Here is a 22,441-nt window from a genome sequence, read left to right on the forward strand (position 1 = left end):
AACCGATAAACCCTTGAATTGGATTTTGTCCTGGGGTAATTGCAGTTTTCAAGTGCCCATTGGTTTCGAAGTGCCTTCCATTTATCTTTAATTTGAACTTTATTGGCACATTGGTGCCTAAAAATTCAGCTTAAGAAATTATGATCACCGGCAATCAAGTTCATCAATCAATTATATTGTGTGCACTAGTTACCTTCTGGTCATTATCAGCTAAACAACTGTATTAAAAACAGTCATTAAAAAAACCTTAACTTCCTATTTCCCAGTCACATCCACAGCAAGTATTAGAAGGGACTATCATTGTGGCTTACTAGCAGAATCTCTACTCACAATGTTGTATGAAAACTTTGGTGCATAATGTACAATTGGAGAACGCCACATACCTCCGAGATCCCTATGGAGGCATGCCAATGAACTCTGGGAGCTTCTCTCCTATACTTTGCGAAAGCATGACATGAGGCTTTGTGATGGAACCTGTTCATGAAAATTGCTTTATTTTTGTAACATGACCCACAAATGGTGTTCATGGATCTCACATGGATAACACCATTGCTGGAGGTCATGTGGTCTTAGTGCTATACTGTAGGCAATATTGAAAAAGACTGTAATTACAACTTCTGCAAGCTCAGCAAGAATAAATACCTCCATTGGCTGCTGCACAGCTTTCAGAGGGAGAAGGAGCAAGTGAATGACCAAGAGGTGGAGGGGAATGATGAGACTTCTAGAGGCCTCACTGTCACTTTATTCAACTGACTGAAAGATGGTGGAGGCACCAATTTAAGGATATCCAGGCCCAACATCACCAAAATGTGTCTTCTATTGGTCAGGGACTTATGCTCAGAATGAGTGGTGACAACTATATTCTTGTGGTTGTCATGATCACAGCTTTCCTCAATCTTTACGCCAGTGGCTCAGTTTAAGGAGGAACTGGGGACTTATGTTGCATCTCTCATTCCTCAACTTATGAATGTCTCTGGGATATCAATGTTGCCATTTCCTACAACTATTTTTATCCTTCCCCATGGTGAGGAGGGTCAAGCAATCCAGGCTCTGGGATTCTGCCCTATTTCATTATTGTAGCATTTCTTTATTGGTATACAGGGTATGGGCAGTGCTGTCAAGGCTAGCATTTGTTTCCTTTGAACTGAATGGCTTACTAGGTTATTTCGGAGGGCTTTAACCAGGTTGCAGTAATTCTGTAGTCAAACATAATCCAGATATTACTGAACCATTAGGATGTTAGACCTAATTATTTAAGAACGTCATTTATGTAAAGAGAATGTTATTTAATATAAAGCCAAAAAAAAGTTGCTCATGTAATAACTCTGCAAGAAACATCTCTAGATTTGATCTTGAGGCTTTTCTACAAATCAAGCCAATGAAAACTCTACTTACAGTCACATTGAACCATGTAAATTCTATAAAGTAGATAAAGAAAAAAGTACTGGTGACTTTCATTGCCTCACAACATCCCAGTACATTTGGATTGTAATTAACATTGCAATATATCAAAATGGCAGCCAGTTTGTATGCAGTGGGAGTTCATGAAAAATTAGATAATAACCAGAAAATCTTCAAGGAATCAAAATATTGGCCAAGACGTTGGAACAAAGAACACCTGAAAGAGTGGAAGTATTGTTTAGATATCCCATTCAAAAGACAGCACTGCCAACTGTTCAGCATTCACTGTACTGTCATCAATTGTTAGCTTAGATTTTGTGCTCAGCAGTCTACAGCAAGACATGGTCTATACCCTCCTGTGCCAGAAGTGAATGTGCTATGCAGTGAGCCATGATTGCTGCCTAAATGAGCATCAAATTATGTTTTACAATGTCATTTGGGACAATTTGCTTTAACACATAAAGAAGTCAAACATTTTGGTTAAAGGAGAGTGAATACGCTGATATTTCTTGGTTCAGTGGACCTCTTCCATTCGATAAAAGATTTTCTTTCTCCGTACACGTATCAGGATATTCACTGATTTTCTTTCCTTATGTTCCCTTTGCAGCAGGAACTGATCTATTACACGTTCCACAGAGGGAACACTACTGCCAACCTTGACTTTCTGTTGCAGCGGTGCAATGAGGTTCAACTATGGGTCGCTACTGAAATCCTCCTCTGTAGTCAGCTATCCAAACGGGTGCAACTTGTCAAAAAGTTCATAAAGGTTGCTGCTCAGTAAGTGGAAAAAGCATTTTGTACAAATAGGTCATAAATGGATTTAAAAACAAGAGCCGACCCAAGGTCACTCTGTTTCCAGGACACATCTGCAGCTCTGAAAGGGATATGTCATTGACGTCTGTGTTTGATGAAGCTTTTCTGTGGTGCTAGGAAGCAGGAACTGTTCGGCATTTTCATAATATCCTACGCTAATAATGCAGTTTGGTATAATTTACATAGTTGCATTGTATTTGTAAGATGCTGACTTTGATGCTGAGTAGTGGAGAAACTTGTGGTGATTTGACATCTTTTTCCAAAATGAGGGAACCGTTTTTAAAATTCTGCTGAAAAATAATGAACCATCATATAATTATCTTTCCATACTTTCTATTTGCAAAGAGAAAGCTCCTTAGCTAATTAGGGCATTTGTCTCAAGAGTTACTGAGCACTGTAGCACTGAGAAGTGTAACTAACAAGCATTTGACTGAGCTAGTGGGTCCTGAAGGCTATTATGCTAATCAGTATATCTTTGCTAATTCTGCTCCCTCCTCCTGTTGGGTTAGTCGCTCCTACAAGTCAGCCTCAGTGATGATGTCATCATCACCCATTCCCTGTAGAAAAATATTTTTAAAAAACCAGAAAACTACTGTACAGCAAATTTGATCAATGTTCTTCCTTGTAACTTGGAACCTTAAGAGTTAATTATACTGATGATAAGGCTTCTTTTAGCAGCCATGGGCCTTGGCATTAGCCCTTGGAGGAATGTTCTGAATGAGTTATAATAGTCTCTTTAACTCAAGTAAAAGAACATTTGGAACTCATGGCCATCTGAGAGCAATTCTGTTTTACACTATGTACAGAAATGAGCCCTGGGATGCTAGGGGAACATTTGATTTATTACTGGAACACTACAATTCTCAGGTGATAATTCATTACATGGATAGATTATTGTTTTATATTTTGTTGGTGTGAATTACCATCCAATGGGGAAATATATTATTGCCTACTCCCACGATTTTTTCATTTACTCTGAGCATCCTATTTTGACAGAAAAACAAGCAAATGCATGTTTATTTTTAATTGCCTAATTATAGAATATGAAAATCTCCAGAAAACACACTTTTGTTAAGATCCTGCAGAATAGAATTGCATTCTCCAAAGGTGTAGCAGATAAGGTACCCTGCAGGAGGTGAAAGGGTTTAAATGTTAATTTGCTTTGTGAAATTATTTGGCTTCTGTTGTTATGCAACACTAATTGTTTACTTTCAGTCAAAGGATCATATATGCAAGCAGACTGTCACCAGAAAATCAGAGCTGCAAATGTGTGTTAATGAAGCACAAAGACCCGCAGTCGCATTTCTGCTCAATACCATTGTATTCATGTTTGGAAGAAAAAAATTATAAAATCAAGCATTAAGGAGAAAGCATCCTGCTCATTGACTATCACTTTCCATGAAAGCCAAAGACTATAATGTATAGATGGGTGGAGAAAAGAGTAATTATCTACTCTCCTAATGTATATAAAAACACAATAATTTGAAAGCAAGGCTTCTAGAACTGTTCTAAAAGAAATTATGGCTATAGAAATCCTTATAAGCTATAAACTTAAGGCACACAAAAAAACCATGGTTACTAACTCAAAAGCCCAATTTTACAGAAATGATATTTAATATACAGTGTTCTGAGTAGAAGAGTTGGGACATCATGTTGAAGTCACTTGAGTACTGTATGTAGTTCCGGTTTCCCTATGACAGGAAGGATATTATTAAAGATTTACCAGGATGTTAACTGGAAATGGAGGGTTTGAGTTAGAGAAAGAGACTGGAATAGGGTGGGATTTTTTTGTCACTGAAGCATAGGAGGTTGAGGAGTGACCTTCTAGAAGTTTATAAAATCATGAGGGGTGTAGATAAGATGAATAGCAAAGGACTTCCTAGAGTGGGGGAGTTAAAAACTAGGGGGCATTTTTTTTTAAGGTGAGAGAAGAAAGTTTTAAAGACGTGAGGGGCAACGTTTTCATGCAATGGTTTGTTTGCAGAATGTAAGAATGGTTGATGCAGGTAGAGTTACAACACTTAAAAGTCATGAAAAAGAAAACTTTGGAGGGATCTGGGCCAAACACAGGTGAGATTACTTTAGTTTGGCAATATGGTCAGTGTGAACTAATTGGACTGAGGGGTCTGTTTCCGTGCTGTGTAATTCCTACTTATATTTATAACTCTTATAGTCTAAATCACACCTCTTAATGATTTCCTGCATCTGAATATTCACCTTTAGTGTTTCATGCACAAGAAAACCCAAATCCCTCTATGATGCACATTTTTGAAGTCTTTCTCTCCATTTGAAGAATAATCTACTTTTTGATTCTTTCTACCAAAATGCATGACCTCACATGTTCCTACATTGAAATCCATCTCCCAAGTTTCTTACCCACTTACTCGACCTTGCTGTATCTTCTTGCAAATTCCTTCCATCATCATGTCCTCCCATCTATTTTGAATCATCAGTAGTATTGGACAAGTAACACTCTGTCCCTCATCCAAGTCGCTTGGAGTACAAGTAGATAATGAATTATTTGAGCCCTAGGACTGATTCTAATGGCAGTTTATGACTTAAAGCTTTGCATCTTCAAAGACACCAATTAATCCTAACTTTGTCTGTGTGTTAACTGCATTACCCCCAATACCATGTGCCCCTATGTTGTGCAATAATTGTGGTTTCTTGCCAAATACCTTCTGCAAATCCAAAAACAGTATATCTACTGATTTCCCCTTTATCAACTCTGCTTGTTCTACCCTCAAAGAGATCTATCAAACCTATCAAAAATGATTTCTCTTTCAGACAGCCATATTGACTTTGTTTGACTGAAGCTTTTCTGAGTGTCCTGCTATTTCTTCCCTAATGAATAGACTTGAGCGGCTAAATGGTGCATAGTATCCTGCTTTCAGTCTCCCTCCCTTGTACAGAGGTGCAATATTAATTATTTTCTTTTCTGCAGAAACCTTTCCAGAATCCTGTCTAGAATATTTCAGTCGATGCCTCCACTATTTTTGGAATTTTTTTTTTGCTGACCATTATGAAAAATCTGAAAAAATGTCTGCTTCTGCTTTATTCACTGGCTTATCCCTTCATTTTTTTCCCCCAACCCATTATAGACCATTTTTACTTTTTACCTCAGTAATTGTATTTAATATGGCGGGCCTTTCTCTGGAGAGCAGGTTAGTTGCCACACCTATCTCTACCACCTGTCCACCATTAAAACAGAAAGTGGATGTTAAACACTTTTTGGGGTTGGTTTTATGACTTATGAACTACCCTTCCCTGACGCGTTGGGCCTAGGGAGTTAAAATTATTCAAGTCAGCTCAGGTTAGACTAAAAACTGGAACTGTGCTGATGGACCATTTTATAAAATTATGGTCCTACTTTAGTATAAAAAGCAGTGCATGTCCGTTTGTGTGGATAATATTCATCATCATACATATTAAATGCAGAAATGCCACCAAAGATCAATGAAGGTGAATAATGTAAAATGAAGAAGTCAGCTGTCAGGAGGATACAGTTGAGTTTTTTGTGCAAAATAACGCAAATGATACACTCCATATTATGATTTTTATTCAGTGCTTTGAAATGTTTGTTACTGTGCTGTCAGTCTCTTTCCAACTTGCCACATCCAGGAATAACAAATCTGACACAAAACAGTTACCAAAGACACACACAATCAAACACCAAACAATTGAACACTCCAGCCATCAATCCTAGCAGTAAAATCTGTAGTTTTTTTTAAAGAAATGAGCTCTGTGAAAATAGAAACAGAACCCAACCAAAGGAAACATCACCTCAACCCTGCAAATAAGTGACCAAATTCAAATGACAATCCACCATTTACCAAGTCCAAAATTAAATTCAGGGAACAGAATAGGAACAGTAAAGAGAAATAAAGTTAAAGCTTTTGGGATTGATCAGAACGTTCATAACATTCATCAGGAAGTGTTAAAATGTAACAGTAGGTTAGCAGAACTTATTTACACTCTGCATGATTTTGCAAAATCCTCAATATTGTGGAGCTGGTTAGTTTCTGGATGGGTGCCTTCTTATGATGATTATTATTAATGCTAAGTGGGAATGTTGCTTTTAAGTTGCTTGGCCTTGTGGCTGCACAACAACCCAAAAATCTCCACATAAGCCCCAAGCATGCATAATAAGTACTTAACTCAATCTCACATGCACTACAAAATAAAGAATACATTGCAAAGTATTGCCGTTACCTTTAACTTTCACATGCATTAACTCTCATTTCTGTAAAGTAACAAATGCTGACAAAGAAGAGTTAGAAACTTATGAACAGAAATTGCTTCCATCACTGTCTTTTCATTTTGCTACAGTTAGCACATTTTAATCTATGTACTTAATATTTCGATAGCTAGTAACCACTAATGAGACATGCAAAGCCTTTGTTGCATTAGGATGATGACAGTGGTACAAATGAAGATGTGATGATTATGTAGTCAGAGGTGACTATTATGTAGTCAAATGTAACTGTGGGGTAACTGCAGATCAGAACTTATATATGACCTGACCTTTGGGATGTGACTTTTAGAGATCAGGTTGAATAGTAAGATTGGTAAAATAATTGATAATAGCATAGTCAATCTCTTGTACCCTATCTAAACTAATCAAGAATCCTGCAGGACTGAATGACATGAACCCATACTGTATTTATCAAGATATGTGATTGTGACAGGAAAGTTGGAATAGGAAAATAAAATCTGTACTAAATTGAAATCTAAATTTAATTTGCCAATGTGTGACAGTAAGATACTGGACAGTAGATGGCTGTCCTTAATCCATGAGCAGTTCGCAGCATTTCAGTATATAACAATTTTTGTACGTGACACTAGACTTCAAATTTCACAGTTTAATGTGTGTCATCTTCCATTTCTTAGCTGCAGGGCATTGAGGAACCTTAACTCTTTCTTCGCCATAATCATGGGTCTCAACAGTGCTGCAGTCTGCCGACTCTCTCAGACCTGGGAGGTAAGCACTCAAACTATTATCATCAGGGATCTGCAATCTCATTGTGCAACCAAATGATCATGTACAAACCCATGCAACATTATGGAAAGACAGTGAGAGTTTGAGACGGGTGTCAGTATTAACTCCAGTTAACATGCTGGGACATACCATCAATGAGGGTGGAGTTATACCACACCCTCTGCTTAATGGCAGAAAGACCTGGAGAGGTATGAACCAGCAGCAATGAGTTATACATTAGACTGCGTCTCAAGTGTTGGAAGTGCAACACTTTGTGTCTAAATTTTAAATAATTTCTGGAATTCTATTTGCTAATGAAATATAGTAATATTTTTACCATTTGCCTGTAATTAGTTTACTAATTTTTGCAATCCTTTAAATATTTTTTACCAAAAGAAGACATACTTAATAGATCGGTTCAAAAGGATGTCAGGGCAATTGAATAAAGTTTTGTGGACTGTTGTGAGAACAATCATAATTTGAATTTATTATCACATTTGGGATTTTGGCTTTGATGCTAAAGTGCTACCTTGACCTCATCAAAATGTTAAAATCCAGGAATGTAAGCTGAACATGCTGCATACAAGCCTACATTTTTGTGGTATTGGATCAGGAAGTGTGCCTGTGTCCTGGGTGAGGTTCAACACTTTAATGCCAATTTAGATCACACTTGCAAAGAATGGTTGAGAAATAGGAGGCAAAATGCAATTCGTCAAGGTTGGAGAGTTTGAACTACAGGGGGAGGCTGAATAGGCTGGGGTTATTTTCTCTGGAGCCTCTGAGGGGTGACCTAAGAGATTTATGAAGTCAGGAGGGTCATGGGTAGGTTGAATAGACTAGGTCTTTCTCTCAGGGTAGGTGTGTTCAAAACTAGAGGACACGGGTTTAAGGTGAGAGGGGAAAGATTCAAACCTGACCTAAGGGGCAACTTCTTCACACAGAGGATGGTGCATGTGTGGAATGAGCTGCCAGAGGAGATGGAGGCTGGTACAATTATAATATTTAAAAGGCATCTGGAAGAATAGGAAGCGTTTAGAGAGATATGGGTGAAGTGCTGGCAAATGGGACTAGAGTAATTTAGGATATCTGGTCAGCATGGATGAGTAGGACTGAAAGGTCTGTTTCTCTGCTGTACAACTCTATGACTCTATCCATTTAGCATTCAAACTTCAGACATATTACCGCATTCATTCAGCTCCTCCTTGACCCTCCATAAATATTGAGACCATAATATCAGATGTTAAACCACCAGAATAAAATAACTCTCCCCAGCATGTGCACAGAGATACCACAAAATTGACTTTGCGTTTTAGTAATCCACATTTAAATTGTTGTTTGGTTGAATAGAATTTTACCTGAACCCACACTTAATTTCTTTTAACTCTTAGTGATGAAATAATGAACTTGTGAATATGAGGCAATATAACAGGCTTCAGATGTCCATAAATCATTTGAAACATGACAGAATCAAGTAATTTAGCCTCTTACACTTGTTGCGCCAGTGAGAAATGGGACTGTGCCTGATTTGTACCTCCTCTCCATAGAGCTACCTCTGCCCTGTATCCTGTAATGCCTTTAGTTAACAAAAAAAATCTTAGCTTTAAAAATAGTAATAATTAATGTAGTTGTTATTTCTGAGTTCCAACTCCAATCACTCATTTATTGCAGGTAGAAGTGCTTCCTACGTTTACACCTGTCAATCCTAGCTCTCATTTTTAGACACTGCTTCCTATTTCTAGGCTTCCTAAACACAGGAAAAATCATATCCCAAATAACCTCATTTATTTCAATTAATATTTCAGTACCTTAAATCAAGTTTCCCTTAACCTGTTAAATTCCAGTTCATGTAATATCTCCTGACATCGGTTGGAGTCCAGTGACAAGGTTATTGTATGGTCTCAGGAAAATCCAAATACCCAATCAATGTGTGCCTTTGCCTAAGGGATTTATGTCTGTTTAGATTGGTTTGATTCACAGTGCGCTTTGTGAACAAGGATGTATTGCTCCAGGAATCGCAGCACTGAGGTGTCAGGTCTCCAAAACAGTAGCCCATCTCCCAACATTGTTTGAAGGTTCCCTAAAGTGCACTCCTCATCCATGACTTATACCACCCCAACTGCTCACAGCCATGTTACCATCCCATGCCCACTCAACACAGACACTCACCTACAACACACCATGCCCTGTTGATTCATTCATATAATTTAGAAGAAAATCAGCCATTAACATTTGATCTGTTCTAATATGACTCCAGAAGTCATTCCATTGTATCAAGCTGATACAAAGTACAATAAAAATAATTAAATTCATGGACTACCAAGCAACAATGTAAGTGCTGGAGAAAAAGCAAATCCAGCCAACTTGACCCCACAGTGTCCTCCTCTATAACATCTGTGGGCTTGTGCCAGAGTGGGGAGAGTTGTCTCACAGACTGGGTAAGCAACAGCAAAATGTTATCTATAATATTACAGACAACATGATCATCATTTCTAGGCATGTCCTATCCCACTGGTGGTTGCATTGTGGTTTACAGTTGAAGGGAGTCCTCAAACTTGACTCTAGACCCCATGATATATTATAGCAAAAAGTCAACCATCTCCAGCAGGTTACCACCTACCACCTTCCCTCAGCTGATGAATCAGTACAGCTTAGTGTTGAACAAAAATTGGAAGAGGCACTGAGCATTGCTAGAGTGTCAAATGTACTTTGGGTGGGGGAACTTCAAAGTCGTTCACCACTACTTACAGCTGGTCGAGTCAGGAAGGCAATGTCCATTTCCTAGACTAGAGAATCGAATCATTTTGCCTTGATAGTCAGTGGCATTGCCCCCACTGGTTCATTCACCTTTAAATTCTGAGAGTTAACATTGACCACAGACTGAACTCAACCAATATTGTGGCTGCATGTACAGATCAGAAGCTAGGAATTCTGTGGTGAATAACTTACCTTGAGTCTCCCCAGTGATCATTTACACTTGAGAAGCTTGACACCATCCAGGACAAGGCAAACCAATTGATTGGCACCCCACACATCATCTACGGCAGTGACTGTCTTCACCACTGGCGCCCAGTGGCAGCAGTGTGTACCATCATCTGCAATAGCTCATCCAGAATACTTCAACAGCAGCTTCAAAATCCACACCTTCCATTATGTACAAGCACAAAGGCAGCAGATCTAATTTAGTGCCACTAGCTGCAAGTTCCCTTCCAAGTCACAGACCGTTCTGACTTAGATCAAAATCTCCATTCTTTCACTGTTGCTGGGCCAAAATTGTAGAGCAACCCCGCCCCCCCCCTTCCCCCGCAAACAGCATTGTGCATTAACCTACAAACCAAGTAATGCAACAGTTCATGAAGGCAGCTTACCACCCAATTGTTGATCAGGACAAGGCCAAGAAAGTTCACTACTCCAGTTGGGATGGGCAATAAATGCTGGCCTAGTCAGTGATGTATATACCCTGGAAACAAATAAAAAGAAATCCTCAATGCCTGCTATGTACCCTCCAGAGCCATTCTTCCAGTATCCACTACGTAGTGTCCCCCAATCCATGAAATGCAGTGGGAAATCACTTTGGAATCATTAGAATAAGTTAAATTTCTAAAAATCTAATAAAACTCTGAGTTTAAATACATTAATTACATTGGTAAAGAAAAAATCCTTCTCCAATGTAAAAATTGTAATCCTTTAAATGCTGTTTAGGATTATAAGCAAACAGGAAACTATATTCAATGCATAATCTGTTATTAAAACTTATTAAATCTCTTTACAATTAATAAAGGAGTAGGCCACCTAATGATTAAAGTGATTAATCACTTTGCCATCCATCCATCCATCCAAGCATTCACACTGGATATTGATATAACAACAAACATCTGGCTGCATTGCCAAAAACTGACAGAACAGATCGTTATCCTATTTCAACTTCAAAGCAAAGTGCCTGTACTTCATGGAGAGAGCAAATATTGAAATAGCTTTTTTTTATTTTAAAAGCAAGGCTTGTTTTAACAGCCAAAGTTGTGAACGGATTTAAATCGCATGCAAAGCATGACAGTAGAGCCTGACAGGATGACTTTATCCATTGTCTATGCATTATAGCACTGACATTTGCAAAAATATTGAAATATATGACAAGCACTGTACAATGCTGACAAATGTAAAAATCAACTTATCTTTGCTGGGCAGACCCCTATATTGAATAACTGCTATATTAGCTTCATTTGAACACAGTGTCTATGTGTTGGATCTCAACTGATTTTTTTTTAAATTTTCACCATTTATGAAGTAATCATGAGAGAAAACAGCTGCCTGTTGTAAACATTTTGCTTGTAAGACAGTATCACATTAGACATATTTATGCTGTTTACTATTTCCTTAGAAAGTGCCTGGGAAATTTAAGAAGCTATTCTCTGAACTTGAAAATTTAACGGTAAGTGCCTATACACCTACTTAAAATATTCAGAACATCACTTCTAGAGTAATTTCATAAATTTACATTCAAAGTTTCATACATTGGGAATTCAGATATCTTTGCCAAGGTTGAATTGAAGGTGAATCATGCAGAGTTCACTATGCTCCCTGCCCAATTTCCTGAGTGCATTAATGGGTGGAGCTCCTTGGACGTTTACAAATTCATGCTTTGGTTTAGTGGTAGAACATTCATGAGAAGATCAAGGATTCAAATTTCATTTCAAAGACGTGATCATGTAATCAGCTGACATTTCAGTACTGTACTCATGACATGCTTCAGTGTAGGAGGTGCTGTCTTTTGGGTCCTGCCCCCAATCTCAAGTGGGCGCACAAGATTCCACAGCATTGTGTGAAGAAAAGCAGAGAAATTCTTAGTCTCTTAGCCAATTTTATCCTTCCAACTAATAATTTGGTCAATGTGGAAACAGGCCATTCAGCCCAACAAATCCGCACTGACCCTCCAAAGAGTATCCCACCCAGAGCCATTCCCCTAACCTATTATTCTACATTTCCCATGACTAATGCAACTAACCTACACAGTCCTGAACACTATGGGCAATTTAGCATGGCCAATTCACCTAACCTGCACATCTTTGGACTGTAGGAGGAAACCAGAGCATTCGGAGGAAACCCACGCAGACACTGGGAGAATGTGCCAGGGCGGCACGGTGGCACAGTGGTTAGCACTGCTGCCTCACAGCGCCAGGGACCTGGGTTCAATTCCCACCTCAGGCGACTGACTGTGTGGAGTTTGTACGTTCTCCCCGTGTCTGCGTGGGTTTCCTCCGGGTGCTCCGGTTTCCTCCCACAGTCCAAAAATGTGCGGGTCAGGTGAATTGGCCATGCTAAATTGCCCATAGTGTTAGGTAAGGGGTATATGTAGGGGTAGGGGTATGGGTGGGTTGCGCTTCGGCGGGTCGGTGTGGACTTGTTGGGCCGAAGGGCCTGTTTCCACACTGTAAGTAATCTAATCTAATTATGTTCGTGGCACTGAGAGGCAGCAGTGCTAACCACTGAGCCACTGTGCCATGACTACTGTATTTCCATCATTACAACAATGTTACCCATCAAAAGTATGTCATTGATTGTATGATGTCTCTCAATCTTACAATCATGAAACACATTGTAAAATTTCTTTTGTTGATAAAAAGGCCATGATTTGTAACTGTAATTCACTACCACAAGGATTAAATGTTATGTTTCAGTTTGGCTCCAAAACACAGGCAATCTCAACCTCATTCCTATTTATTTATATGATTTATTAGCACAACACAAAAATACAATTTGCCACCAATGACTCTAACCATCCAGTCACAGACAGTGAAATTAAGAATGGTTAAAGAGGTAAAATGGAAAAGTTTCTCACTGGAGACTACTAAAACAGTGCACTTCCCTTTAACTTGGAATTCAGGCATGATTGGGTGAAGTTGAAGCATTTATCCACATTAAAGTTGCTCTTGATATCAAGTATCAAGAGCTTATCCTTAAAACTAACCTGACAGTTTGAACCACTGGTGAGATGTTTGGTTAACTGAGGAGCTAAAATCAAGATTTGACTGGCTTGGCAGGAAGGGGGACTAACTGAGAACTGAAGTGAGCCAACTTGATGACTAAGTTGCAAACCACGCAGGCTTAACCTGTCAGCTAAAGACAGGTAGAAAAGACTCAAATGGGGCATTACAGATGTGGAACTCCAAACCCACACTGGCTGACATCAGAATGGTTGGAATAGTTTTGATTCACCAATGGTTTGACCTGGAAGTAATTGGGTTTTGACAATGAAAGTTGTTCAGTCCTCAACATAAATGTCTCTTGCTCTGATAAGTGCAAAGATTTTATTTTTTTTCTCACTTCCTTTATGGGGAATCTAATGTGAAAATACTTACAGAAGATACAAAACTAATCTGGAATGTGTGTTGTGAATAAGATAAAAGATGTTTTCAGGAATTTAGACAGGCTTAGTGATAGAGCAGAAACATGGTAGATGGAATATGATGTGGAAATGTGAGGCTATTTAGTTTACTAGGAACAACATGTGTACATTATTTCTTAAATGGTGAGAGTTTGGAAAGTGTAGAAGTACAATGAGACTTTGGTGTCATTGTCAACAAGTCACTGAAGGCTAACATGCAGGTGCAACAGGCTATTAGAAAGCCTTTATTATAAGAGGATTTGAGTACAGTGAAGTCTTGCTTCAATTGTATAGGAGCTTGGTTTGACTGCACTTGGAGTACAGTATGCAATTTTGGTCTCCTTATCTCAGGAAAGGTATTATTGCCAGAGGATGAATGCAACAAGCATTCACCACACTTATTCCCAGGATAACGGGACTGCTGTTTGAAAAGAGATTGGGCAAACTGGGCTTGTATTTTTGGAGTTTCAAAGAATGAGAGAGAATCTCATTGACACAAAATACTTAAAAGGGATCAATAAGTTCGATGCAGCTAGGATGTTTCCTCAGGTGGAAGAGTCTAGACTCTGGCACAATAAACAATAAGGAAGGTGCCATTAGGACCAAGATAATGAGAAATGTTTTTCTCAGAGGGTTGCAAATCATTATAATTCTTGACCCCAGAGGGCAAAGAAGTTTAGTCTTTGAGTATATTTAAACAGAGGTTGATACATTTTTGATTATTAGTGGCATAAAGAGTTATAGGGTTAGTATAGTAAAAGGTATTGAACAGCAGAGCAGGGTGAATAGCCTACTCCTGTATCCTACATTCTTATAGTATTTCCATGGCTGTTCCCCATTTTGGAAAACCAGCAGAAATCCCAGGGAAAAAATGCACATAACCATTACCGTTATTTCTCTGGAGTTTGCTTTGAATCTAGTGCAGGCAATGAAGAAACTAGCATGGAAATTACTGGTAAAAACATTTTTTTTTAAAAAAGTGCTGAAATCAGATAATGTCAAAATGTTATTCTTGTAAAAGTAGCGTGTGGTTATTGTTTCGTTTTTTGATATTAGGCAGGTTAAACATCTGACTATTTTGCAGGATCCATCGCTGAATCATAAAGCATACAGAGATGCTTTCAAGAAGATGCAGCCACCAAAGATTCCCTTCATGCCTCTGCTGTTGAAAGGTAATCTCAGACTGGGCACTTCCCTAAGACTGAATATGGCTAACTGACATGAAAATAGATCAATTTAATATAATTTACTTTGGCCTTTTTTTGATCTACATATTTTCTAATCAACTTGTTTAGGGATGTTATGACACACCTTTGGAGCAGGTGGGTCTTCAGGTAGTTATTACTGGGCCAATAGATCCCTTTATGTTTGGTTCTAAGGCAACGTAATCCTATGAATGGAAAACAAGCGAGTTCCTCTCGAACAGAAGTGATTTGCACAGTAACCAAGGCCCACAGATAATTTACAAAGGTTAGATTGAGTGAGCAGGTGTAAAGATTGCCAGATATTTACTGATATGACCTTACGTTTTTATTTAAATATCAGAAGTACACTAATGACAGTATTTAACTCTGCTTAACAATTGAAAAATTTAAGATTGTCCATGTACCGTAGATCACATTCAGTTACAAAATACATAAAAACAATTTAAATATTGAATCTGACCTCTATTGCACTCAATTGCCATGCCCTCCTTATGTTGTTCTATTCCTATTGCTCTTGGATTTTAAGCATCCTCAGCCAGAAGTGCTGAGTGAAGATCCATCTTGCCTCTTCCTGAGGTGCTCAGCATTACAGATGTCAATCTTCAACCAATTCAATTCTCACCATGTGATATCCAGAAACAGGTGAAGGCGTCACATACTGCAAAGGCTAGTAACCTTGACAACATCCCGTGGTACTGAAAATTTGTCATCCAGAAATAGCCTCACCCCTGTCCAATAAACCTACAACTGTGTAAGAGTATGGAAAGTCCTCTAGTCATATCCTATCCACAATAAACTGGACAAATCCCTTTTGGCCAATTACCACCCATCAATCTACTCTCAATCATCAGCAATGTACTAGAAAATATTCTCCAAGCCATCTTGTGATACTTACTTACCAATAACCTGCTCAGTTTGGATTCCAACTGAACCACTCAACTCCAGATCTCATTTTTGTCTTGGTCCAGATATGAATTGAAGAGTTGAGGTTAGAATGATGCCAGCTTTTGACATTAAGGCATTTGAAGGTGCCTTGAAGGAAGTATCAAAGATCCAAAGCAAAATTGAAGTCAATGGGAATCAGTGGGGATTTCTTTGCTGGTTGCACAAGGGAAAGTGATTGTTGGAGGTCAATTATTTCAGTTCCAGAACATTGCTGCAGGAACTCATTGGAGCAGCCTAGGCCCAATTCAGCTCTTCATCAATGGTCTTCCCTCAATCATAGTCAAAAATGAGGATATTCATTGATAATTGCACAGTGTTCTACACCAGTTGCAATTCTTTAGACATTGAGAGAAGCTGTGCCCACTTGATGGGTTTTATAGTTTGATTTTCCACATATTTTCCAATATGTAGATCAAAAAATGCTGAAGTAAATTACATTAAATTGATCTACTTTGATGTCAGATAACCATTTAATTAGCCATATTCCCCTCTGATTCTCAATTACTTCAATTTTGCTTTTGATCTTTGATACTTCCTTCATGGCACTTCAAATGTTTTAATGTCAAAAGCTGGCATCATTCTAACCTCAATTCTGAATTATTCTGTTCATATCCTGTGTTTATATAAGTAGCAAGTAACATCTGTGCCACACAAGTGCCAGGAAATGGTTATCTACACAATAGAAAATCTAATAACACCTCTTGGCATTCTGTGGTGTTAGCATTATGGAATCCCCAAAATAAACATCCTGGGAGTCACTCCTGACTCAAATTTAGCTGAACCAGCCATTAAAAATAAGCGGCTACAAGAGCAAGCCAGTGTGGGGATTCTGCAGGGAGTCCTATAGCTCCTGATCCGCCAATTCCTTTCCATAATCTATAACACATGTCAGAACTGTGATGGAATACTCTCTGCTTGCCTACATGAGTGCAACTCTAACAACTCTCAAGCTGGTCAGCACTTACTTGATTGGTATCCTAATTACCAGCTAAGAAACATTTACTCCCTATTTCATGAGTGCTCAATGACATCAGTGTGCACCATGTACAAGGCACGCTATAGAAACTTGTAAAGCTTTGTTCAGCAGCACATTCTGAACCTGCAAACTCAATCAACCACCTAGAAGTCAGAGGCATGAGGACTTCGTCACTTTCACATTCCCCTCCAAGCCTCGCACCATCTTGACTAGGTTCAATATTGCTGTTCCTCCAGTGTCTCTGGGTTAAAATCCTGGAACACCCTCCCAACGCCATTGTAGGTGGTATGTCCACCACAAAGGAAGCAGCAGTTGAAGAGTGTAGCACACCACCGCTTACCCAAGGACAATTAAGAAAGGGCAATAAGTATTGGCCTCTGCAGCGATACTCAACTGACGATTTTGAAAAAAAGAACCTCATCGGAACTTTCTGTAAAATCAAACTTAACATTTCTGGTGTTATTGAACTTTCTACTTTTTATTTTCTCACCATTTCTTTGTCCACACTCTCACAAATGAACTTTTCCCCTGCTGAGGGCATCCTCTTCTTCTTTAGAGGAGCTGCAGGAGCCCAATGGTTTTCTTCAATGCCTTTTATTAATATATCATCTTAGATAACTAATCTCAGCTCATAACTGAACCAACCCAGTACACATCCCCTTGATTACCATGAATTAAATAGATTCAAAATCAGGCTGGTCCTGTAGAAGCTGGATGATGTGCTTAATCAGATTATCACCCGGGCAGTGAAAATGAAAATATGCTTGAGCACTGTATGTGTAATTATCCATAGAAATTGACAAAATTAGTGCAGAATATTAAGAAAAACATCTATGTTGTGCAATTTAATTTCATTGTGCTTTAAGCAAGTTTCCCAAATATTTTAATTAAATTGTATATGCCTGATTTACATCTTGTGATATCTGAATAGTTGGAGTTGTAACAACTTTCCCAATCAACACTGCAGATCGTATTGATTTCTCTGCTGTGTTCAGTCATAATTTGACCTTGTCAATTTAATCTGCATTTAACTGTTTTGGTGACTTTGTTATTCCATTCTTTATTTTACTCTGTTAGATGTAACATTTATCCATGAAGGAAACAAAACCTTTCTGGACAACCTTGTCAACTTTGAAAAGCTGGTATGTACAATTTACTTTTTTTTTCCCCAAATGATTGCCGCCAACTGTCACTTTGCAATATGCTTAAATATTTGGTATGCATAAGTCTACAGTAGATCCAAAGACGATTGGATTTAAATTTTATCAATCAACAGTTGTCGTCTTTTCATAATTAAGAAATTATTTTTGGCTACTTCTTTTATTTGTCCATGGAATGAGTGCAGTACTGACCGAGCCAGCATTTATTACCCATCCCTAATTGCTACATGAGTAATTAGCTTGCTAGGTCCATTTCTGAGGGCAGTTAAAAATCAATCACATTGCTGCGGGTTTGGAGTCACGTGTAGACCAGACCAGGTAAGGATGATAGATTTCCTTCCATAAAGAATGTTTGTGCAATCTAATTTTTAGTAAAAAATAATGTAGCAAGTGGGGAATGTCCCATCTTTCACATTATCTGAACAATGTTAGATTACTTCTGTTGAGAATATCATGGCAAAGTCAGTTCAGCTTGGGGGTGAAAGGTGAATTTACTAAAATTTATTGTTTGGTCACAATAATTGATTAATTTAAAAATATATTATTTTACTTTATGGGAAGCCATCTAGCCAACAACCCATGGTGAGAATCTAGGGAATGGTAATACATGATTTTTTTACCTAATTCAGTTGGCAAAGAATTGTGAACTGCACTTTCCCACTTTCTCATCAGCAATTCCAATGTATGTAGTTCACCAATAAAGGCAGAACTCAAAGTTGAATATCTGTAAAAATACAATTATTCAATTGCATTAAAAGACTGGAACAGGTAGATTAAATGTTGGTCTGCTACACTAACACTACTTACTAGTATCTGGTGCATAGATCAACACCTTGGAGTTTTGTTTACTTTACTTGAAGGGGGAGTTGCTGCTGCATTCAGAAGTTCAGGCTTAATTTTATTTCTAAATTAGTTATTGAAATCTGCCATTATAACTTCAGTGGGAGATCAGCAGAACTCCTGAGTGACTATTGTAAATATCTAAATATTACTTTGTATACAGTTTCTCCAAGGATTTTGTTAATCTTACCTGTAGCCAGGCAATGAAGACAATATCTAGTGAAATTTAGCTAGTTTATCTTTGTATCAACATACGTAACCTGTTGTTTGTTAATATTCTATTGGCAAGCTCAACATTTTTTTTTCGAATGGAAAAGTTTGCTGCTGAAACAGTATTCAATCAAATGGTCATCATGGGAAAAATATTGAAAATAATTCTTGTCTTACTTCAGGCTAGTTTACAGTTTCTGCTGGTGTTTTCATAATTTTTCTCTGTTCCCAGCACATGATTGCAGACTCCATCAGGTTGCTGAGACACTGCAGAAGTAATCAGATTGGTGAGTATCAGCAGTGATTGCGCACTTAGTGCTGGCGACATGGAATGGGGAAAAATTAGAGTACCAGCAAGCAGAAAGTAAAAGGATTGTAGTGATAGTGTCCCTACCTTTAGACCAGGAAGCTCATGTTCAAGTCCCACCTGCTCCAGAAGTGTGTCTTAACATCTTGGAGCAGATTGTTTCGAAAATAGTCTACTCCCCCTCAATTGACCATTAGTGCAGTTCTTGTGGACATTTGCATGTGAAAAAAGGATTTGACTTTTATGGAAGAGCAAATTAATTCCTTAACATTTTAGTTTTATAAAAACAGGGTTAAAAACAGTAAAAATTACCACTTGATGAAAAATCCTCATCTTAAATTTTAACGTTTGATCAAAATTTACTTAGGATTGTGAAGTCACAATCTAATTCCAGCTTTTTTTCTTTCCACAGCCATCGCTACCCTCTCCAATTCAGATAGTGTAAAGCTTTAATTCAGGCTTTCCAAAGAGAACTATTATCTAGAAGGAATGCAAATTCCAATTCACTTCATATTTGAGGGAATTTCAGCTCAGCACAACACATACAGCATGCATTAAGGAATACTCCGGTGTGATTTGGCTTCCCTTAGGATCCCTATAAACCTTTGATCTGGAGTACAGGAGTTGGGAGGTCATGTTGCGGCTGTACAGGGCATTGGTTAGGCCACTGTGGGGATATTGCGTGCAGTTCTGGTCTCCTTCCTATTGGAAAGATATTGTGAAACTTAAAAGGGTTCAGAAAAGATTTACAAGGATGTTGCCAGGGTTGGAGGATTTGAGCTATAGGGAGAGGCTGAACAAGCTGGGGCTGTTTTCCCTGGAGTGTCGGAGGCTGAGGGGTGACCTTATAGAGGTTTACAGAATTATGAGGGGCATGGATAGGATAAATAGACAAAGTCTTTTCCCTGGGGTGGGGGAGTCCAGAACTAGAGGACATAGGTATAGGGTGAGAAGGAAAGATATCCAAGAGACCTAAGGGGCAACTTTTTCACGGAGAGGGTGGTATGTGAATGGAATGAGCTGCCAGAGGAAGTGGGGGAGGCTAGTACAATTGCAACATTTAAAAGGCATTTGGATGGGTAAATAAAAGGAAAGGTTTGGAAGGATATGGGCCAGGTGCTGGCAGGTGGGACTAGATTGGGTTGGGATATCTGGTCGGCATGGACAGGTTGGACTGAAGGGTCTGTATGACTTGTGAGTGAGAGTCTGCACTGTAGAACAAAATGGAAATTCAAGCAAATATAAACTTATCAGCTGCTCATAGTGACAACAGTACTCCTGACCAGAATGGGAGAATGATAATTTTCCTCATTCAACATGTTTGCAAGTGACTGAAATTATTTTTGGAGAGAACAGAGAATTGGGATGTTACTATCTTCGACTCTCTGCCTTTTGCTAGAGAAATTACCCTGCTTCCATCAGGAGACATTACTTCAGTTTTTGTGAAGTTTTAAAAAAAAATTCTGTAGAATGCTGTAGCGTGCCTGTGTGAACAGGCCAGGCTATAGGTAGGAACCGAAATTATGAAGGTGACATAAGGAGGCTACGCAAAGTGATATAGATAGATATGTAAGTGAGCAAAGTTCCCACAATGATAGTTCACACAGAAATGACAACTAGAAGACTCGTAAGAAAGTTTCATTGGATCAGTAATTTCAGTGATTTCTCCCCTTACTCTAGGTATGGAAGATAATCAGAAAGACCACCAGGATGTGAAAGCTTGTGTTCACTACTTGCACATTATTGAAAACCAAGAGACCTTATTCCAGCTTTCTCACAGACTTGAGCCAAGAACTTAACCAAAGCTCCATCCATTTGTAAGATCACTCTACTGACGTTGAGTTAAAGCTACAGAGAACTGCAGTTGCAACTGTGGCAAAGTGACTCGACTGTTGTGCTACATGACCGGCCTCTTGTGAAATCATCAGCACAGTTTACATACAAATTTGACACAAGATGGTGCGAAAGCAACAATGAGTTTAATGAGGCACTTTCGTGGTGGTCTGTTGAGAGGCCGTGTTGCAAGATCCTTTGGCAGAGGCACTCAACAGGGAACATACTAAGAAACAATCAACTGTTTGTTAAAATTAAGTAGAATAGAATTCTGTCCATATTTTTCAGAAGACAATTTTTCATGCACTTTTTTTGTCCCAAACTTTCAAAGCAGAGATAGAAGACCACCTTCTCTACCCTGACCTGTGGCAATTGGACCATGCAGCCATTGAATGAAACTGCCACTGGCCTTCGAAAAGTATCCAGAAATGGACCTGCTTGAAGAGAGTAGGAAATGGTGACTACTTTTCAAAGACATTGAACTATAACAACTTAGGCAGTTGTTTTTAAACATAAAATCAAATGCCCTTGGTCTAATAAGGTAGCAAAATCTATCAATAAGAATTGGCAGCCCATTATGCTTAAAAGTGTTTGTTACTTGCTATGCCTCTCCTAGCAATACTGGGCACCATTGAATGTAGGCATTTCCAGCAATCAGTATTGTCAAAGTGGTGGACAATGTTAAAGTTATCACCTTATATAAATAGCGAACACCATTTATTTTTCAGGGCCAAAGTTTCTAGGAGCAGTGATGTTGAAAACCTAATGAGTATTGAAATGTGGGACCTGGCACCATTGGGCAGTCAGAAAAAGAAAATTTTCTCTGATATTTTAGTGGTTTTTAATGTATTTCTTCTTGAGAAGAATTCAGTGAATTAAAAAGTCTGTATTACAGTGCTAAAGCATATGTCATGCTAAGTAAGCAGTTTAAGGCATCCAATGATTTAAGAATTTTAGTAAATTTTATACCTAATGATGGTACAGTTTCCTTTGATGTGGAAGCATATTGTCCCATAGTCAAAACAGTACCAAGAGTATTTGTGAATTAAACTAATTAAAACACATTTGTAAAGTCTGTATATAGAATTAGTGGCCCTGAAATTCTTCAGGTTTCTTGTGTTATGTTGCCAGAGATATTGTAGTGGGACCAGCTGATGCCACAGAAAAATGTTATTGATAACTTTTTTAAAAAATGCAATTTACACCATTTTTCAGAACTCCAACTTTCACTTGCAATTTAAACAGAAGATTTCCAGCAAAGTTAAACAGCCAGGATATGTTAGAATAAGGCATCACACATTGCATGTTACTAATCAAGATATTTGTTGCACAGCACCTTCAGTTGAAAAGGTTTTGTATGTTGACTAGCTGAAAGTGTAAGTTAATTAAACCAG

The 22,441-nt window shown here is 38.4% G+C and overlaps 1 protein-coding gene across 2 annotated transcripts in view; it reads left to right on the forward strand.

Annotated features, from left to right (window-relative positions):
* Window positions 1-21,976, forward strand: part of LOC132816009 (rap guanine nucleotide exchange factor 5-like) — a 189,018-nt gene extending 167,042 nt beyond the window's left edge. For both annotated transcript variants that reach the window (XM_060825412.1, XM_060825413.1), the window contains 7 exons: window positions 2,009-2,178; window positions 7,105-7,195; window positions 11,568-11,618; window positions 14,656-14,743; window positions 17,775-17,839; window positions 19,140-19,194; window positions 20,895-21,976. In XM_060825412.1, coding sequence (XP_060681395.1) covers window positions 2,009-2,178; window positions 7,105-7,195; window positions 11,568-11,618; window positions 14,656-14,743; window positions 17,775-17,839; window positions 19,140-19,194; window positions 20,895-21,013 — 639 coding nt within the window. In that variant the 3' untranslated portion in view covers window positions 21,014-21,976. The remainder of the gene's footprint in view (window positions 1-2,008; window positions 2,179-7,104; window positions 7,196-11,567; window positions 11,619-14,655; window positions 14,744-17,774; window positions 17,840-19,139; window positions 19,195-20,894) is intronic.
* Window positions 21,977-22,441: the final 465 nt, after the last annotated feature.

The sequence above is a fragment of the Hemiscyllium ocellatum genome, chromosome 5 (assembly GCF_020745735.1).
Source record: "Hemiscyllium ocellatum isolate sHemOce1 chromosome 5, sHemOce1.pat.X.cur, whole genome shotgun sequence".
Classification (NCBI taxonomy): domain Eukaryota; kingdom Metazoa; phylum Chordata; class Chondrichthyes; order Orectolobiformes; family Hemiscylliidae; genus Hemiscyllium; species Hemiscyllium ocellatum.